The sequence below is a fragment of the Acromyrmex echinatior genome, chromosome 1 (assembly GCF_024713525.1).
Source record: "Acromyrmex echinatior isolate Ae372 chromosome 1, ASM2471352v2, whole genome shotgun sequence".
In the NCBI taxonomy this organism is placed as follows: Eukaryota; Metazoa; Arthropoda; class Insecta; order Hymenoptera; family Formicidae; genus Acromyrmex; species Acromyrmex echinatior.
The window spans coordinates 13045183-13050791 of record NC_141852.1 but is presented as its reverse complement, the minus strand read 5'-3'; the positions used below and the strand labels follow the sequence as shown (position 1 = coordinate 13050791).

At 26.1% G+C, this 5609-nt stretch overlaps 1 protein-coding gene across 2 annotated transcripts; it reads left to right on the top strand.

Annotated features, from left to right (window-relative positions):
- Window positions 1-795: 795 nt before the first annotated feature.
- On the top strand, window positions 796-3618 carry Trmt112 (tRNA methyltransferase subunit 11-2). 2 transcript variants are annotated; one of them, XM_011057526.2, is made up of 4 exons: window positions 796-943; window positions 1031-1114; window positions 1866-1967; window positions 3226-3618. In XM_011057526.2, the coding sequence occupies exons 1-4, from the start codon at window positions 941-943 to the stop codon at window positions 3418-3420; spliced, it is 384 nt and encodes a 127-aa protein (XP_011055828.1). In that variant the 5' UTR covers window positions 796-940; the 3' UTR covers window positions 3421-3618. The 2 variants fall into 2 exon arrangements, with proteins under 2 accessions (XP_011055828.1, XP_011055827.1); XM_011057525.2 differs by having other exon boundaries at window positions 818-953.
- The last annotated feature ends 1991 nt before the right edge of the window (window positions 3619-5609 follow it).

The following is a 5609-nucleotide window of genomic DNA, read 5'->3' as shown; positions in this document are numbered from 1 at the left end:
ACAGGGCCTAGTTTCCACCGAGGATTTAAACCGGATCAGAATATAAAAACCAACCAACTACAGTCGAGCATTCTCCTGTCGTTTGACTGTAACAGGGGAATACTCGACTGTAGTTGGTTGGTTTTTATATTCTGATCCGGTTTAAATCCTCGGTGGAAACTAGGCCACTGTAAAGGCTTAAATACAATAGGCATAGGCAACAGGGAATAACGAACTGTCCAATCAAAGTTCTGATGTGTAAGTTCGATATTATATTCCAGAGCTCTAATTGGACAGCTTGTTATTCTCTGTTCCCTGTGCCTATTGTGTTTAAGCTTTTAAACAATACTTTCTCGGAACAATATTTTCTCTACAGTTATTATCTCTATTGATAATCAAACTCGGATGATAACATTAAAATCACAATTTTAAATAAAAATTAAGTATTATTTAGTTTTAAACATATGTACATGTCTACGAAACTAATAAATCATGAAATTAGTACCGTATTACTATATAGTTTTTCACTCTTAGGTCGATTGTTCCACCTTTTGATAAATTTTACCTGTTAGGTAAATCTGGCATGTGATTAGATAATCTTGCTACTTACCCAACAGGTAAAATTTATCATAAAGTAAAACAACCGAGTCTTAATCACTTAGGTTTGTATTTAGAACGCGCTCTTATCTCTGAAATTCTATGTATAACATAAATTATAGCATGTTAGTGCGCTAACATCGTTGTAAGCGCGTTCTAAATACGGGCCTTAAATTTTAACAAGCACACGAATTTCCATGAGCGCCGATCGTCTTTAATAGTATCATTAGTATCTCATCGGTGTTCTTGGTTAATGGTGTCGCTACGGTTTGACAACCAGTATGAAGTTTGCATTTATTGGTGGTTCATACTTACATAGTCAAAGAGTTTCCCTCTGTTTATACTGTGTCTATGGTTATCTATTATGGTATATTATGGTAGTGGCTGTGCACGTTTTGTTTCTCTGTGTTATATTGGAGCAAATAATTCGCGTTGTGTCAATTTCTTATTGCAGAAAAATATGAAGCTTCTTACGCACAATATGTTAACATCTAGAGCTATGAAAGGGGTAACAGTCGGCTATCCTCTGAAAATAGTCGTAAGCTATTTTCTCCTGTCCATTAAAATACAAATTACAATTCATGTCTAAAATAGAAAAACTTCGAATAATTGAAATATCCAATCATACATTATGAAGATTATTTGATATACTAAATAATATTTTAATATGATCAAAATAACATTATATTTTATTAACATTATTTAACTCTCATTGTTAAATTGCTTATTGCATAAGAAAACTCGAATAAAATAATAATTAAACAATACTATGCAAAAATATAAATATATCAAAACTTAATTGAACGTTCAATTTTACTTAATAAACTTGAATCTTGTAATAATTAATAAATTTTGTAATAACGAAAATGTTCATTTTAAAAATATTACATATTTTGAGTTGATAAAAACCAAGAAAAAAGATTTAAAATATTCTAAAGCTATGTTAATTTTTTTACTATGTTAAGTATTGTGCGTGTGTGTGTGTGTGTGTGTGTGTGTGTGTATGCAGCAATGTACTTTAGGTGATAATAGACAGATACTTGAACATAATTAATAATAATATTTTTTGAAATATAATCGTTTAAAGTTTTTTTAGCTATTCTTTAAAAAATGTTGAGATTCAATACTATATTTTTTTACAGAGATTCAATATTTTTTCTTAAAATTTACTTATATTATTACTTTCAAGATTATGCTTGTCTGAAAAATCCAAGAATATACAATTTTGTTCTGAAGATTCTTCATTTCATTATCATATATTTATTAAAAATATTTGTAAAATTTTGCAGGCTCGAGACATCAGAGTATCCGAAGTAGATTTTAATCCAGAGTATATCGCTAGGATAATTCCAAAATTGGATTGGACAGTGCTATGGAAAGCTGCTGAGAGCGTAAGGTCACCTTCTCATATAAACATGATTAAAAAAATAAATCATTGTTTGTAATGAAGTTACAGTTAAAAAGTCTTTTTTTCAATAACTGTAACTTAATTTTAATTTTACATTTTTTTAATAACTAGCAACTAATTTAATAGTTATCTTGGATATTAAAAGATTTATTCATATCGTATGCTCCAACATGTTCCCAACATGTCCCCAACATGTTCCTACAAATAATACAACATAAATATAAACATATAACAAAATATTTTTAAGCGTTTTATATGAAATTTTGTCAGTACGATTCAAGATACAAAAATAAGTAAATAGTAATTCTATGAAATCTTACTTGTCTTATATCATAATACAAAATATATTAGTTATAAGATTTATTATTAGGTGTTGGAATTAATTCGTAGCGTTTTTTAATGAAAGAATGTTATTTATTTCACATGAGCATTAAAAAATACATTAATGAAAGTACTTCCCATCACTTGTAAAACGCTACGAATTAATTCCAACACCTAATAGTTATAAGATTAATAAATAAGATAATGAGGACGTTTATGTACATTGCAAGGTATATCAACGTACCTTTTATCAAGAATATACAATAATCTATTTTAATTAAAATTGCCAATGTAATTTCATCTTCAGAATTTCAAACTTCAGAAATTAATTTAAGATACAAAAGTAACAAAAGGTTCATATAAACATTTATTCTATTTGATCTTATTTCTGAATAAAGTCTGCAACGATTTTTTTTCTACAAGATTGCTAGCTGAATTTGTTGTGTTGACAGCGATGCTGGCAGGGCTAACCGAGCAGCAGTAATTTGTTTGACAAAAGACTTGACAGAAGTATCCGAATAAGTAAATATGATTATTGCTACTGTGGCACATTATTATAAATATATAATTGCATTGTTTTTAATTATTGGCTTTCACAATAAGCCAGCATAAAATTATATAAGAAAAATAGTACCTGACCTGTCACAAAAATTTAGCAAATTCAGCCAGCGGCTACATAATTTCCAGCATAACAATCAACAAAATTGCCAGCACAGTAATATGCAAGCAATCCACAAGCTTAATTCGGAAAGAAGGTCAGATAGAATAAATGTTTGTACAAATTTTTGGTGTCCTGCATTCATTCCTGAAATTATGGAACACTATCCTTAATATACAATATTATTATTACAATATAACCTGAAATATCTGAAATACTGTAAAAAATATTTTATAGTATATTAACAAGTATTTTATTACAGATAGGACATGTTGGTGAATTACCTCAGATTCTAATAGAGGACTTCGAGACAAATGAAGATTTTCTGAAAAAGGCTCATCATATTCTGTTAGAAGTCGAAGTTATAAACGGAGATTTATTGTGTCCCGAATCTGGCAGAAAATTTCCTATCAACGATGGCATTCCAAACATGCTTTTAAACGAAGATGAAATTTAAATAACAGAACCAAATATTTTAAGAATATTATTATTGCCATTGTATCTCTAGTTATAGTTATCATTGTTCCTTTAATTACTTAATATTATACACACACATTTACATACACACACACGCTTCTGTATCATAGATCTTGTCATTAGTTTTATTTTTTTATATTGATACAGTTAATATTTTAATAAAGATGTAAAAAAGCAATTTATATTTAATGTATTCTAAATAGCACATTGTGCTTGCACGCGTATAGGTATATGTCAAAATTTTGATATGCTTCCATCTTAAATAATTAAAAAATGTGTTAATTATAAATGAAGCATATAAAGTATATTTTTTTATAATAAAATTATAGTTTATATTTCATTGTCATAAATATAGATTAATAAAATTTATTTCTTATTCTATGTACGTGTATATTATTAAATAAAGTTTAACAAATATTATTTATAAAACAAATACAAAATAAACTTTATACAGGAAAAAATTATCTAAAATAATGCTACAATTACAAAGAAAAAAGTAAGAGTTTATTTATAAAGTAAACAAAAGATTATGTTCATAATAAATACATAATAATTATGTATTTGTGTTGGGGCACTTCATGCATTCTGAAGTTCCAAATAGAAAAGAAAACGTACGGAATTGATTTCTTTTACAATTTGTTACATCAGAGAAAAAAATGTCTTATTATATTAAAATTTAATCAGCCTAATATACATAATTTATAAATTGATAATTTTTATTATATAGAGTTCCTAGAAGATGACCAAACTTTGGTATCGTTTTCTATCGTCTCTAAGGATAAAAAAAAGTTATAAACATAGGTCTGGAAACTCTTCCTTTTTAATATAATTATGAAATATAAATATTTTTTGTTCATCTCAAAAGTTGAATAGATATTACACGAAATAAATATTATGGTACAGCAAGTGATACCGTCTTCGAAGGCAACTTATTGTAGTAAATTAATTTTTATCTAAACATTGCATAGTTAAAATAATATTACCAAGATAATTTATTTCATTATCGAGTGAGCAGATATTCAAGTTTTAAATCTTTAAAATATTCTCTCAAATAAAATGTTTATATCTCAAAAAGGAAGAATTTCCGGACTTACATTTATATGACCTTTTTTCATTCTTAGAGACAGAAGAATACGATACTAAAGTTTGGCTACCTATTTTTGGAATACCCTGTATAAGTAAATTATTTAAATTAGATTGTCGTATGTATAATTCGATTACATATACTTTATTACACAAATGTCTATTATATATAAAGACAATAAGATATAATTTCTTGTACCACTTGCAATACTTAATATTGAACATTTTTTTTATTTACATCACATTTATATTGCTACTTAGATAGTTTGCTCGAATATTATCTACACGAGTATTACCTATTCGCTTCTTATCAGAGAATGTTAAATGTAACATTTTGATACAATTGTTTTACTAGAGCTATGAAGCATAGCAAACTCTTGTAGCAATATTGTAATGAAATACATTAAATTATAAGTGAAATAGAATATATCCTATATATTATTCTTGAATATAAGATAACATGATTGATATATGAAAAATATTCTTATATATCTTTTGACAAAGGATTTATACATATATATAGCATATGTGTAAATTATCTTAGCTTTAAATGTAAACTATCAGATAAAGTTATTTGTATATCTACTGTAAAGAATATAATTATTGACAGATGACTTTTGCAAATTAACTTTCTAAGATTGATATATATAGTAATATAAAATGAATAACACACAAAATTCTTTGTGACATTTTGAATTTGTAATTTGTTATATGAAATAGGTGTTACAATTGTTTATAATCTGTTATTCAAAATGTCATAAAATTAATTTGAATATTATACAATTAAAAATGCTATTTTTTTTCTTCAGAATAAAACAATGTATATTTCAGTACATAAACTTGACACCGTTTAAATAATAATGTAATTAAATAATACATTTTCCATGAAATATGTGTAAATAAATATAATTTAACAAGACTTTTAATTGAAATAGTCTTAATTTAATGATTATTATTATCGAAGGCGTACAATGTTATTTATTGTAGTTTTCTGTACACATTAGTTTTCTATACCAATGGCAATGCTAAAATATAGCAAAATATATTTATTTTTTATAATTTTTAAAGTCAAAAAGCTATAAAAAT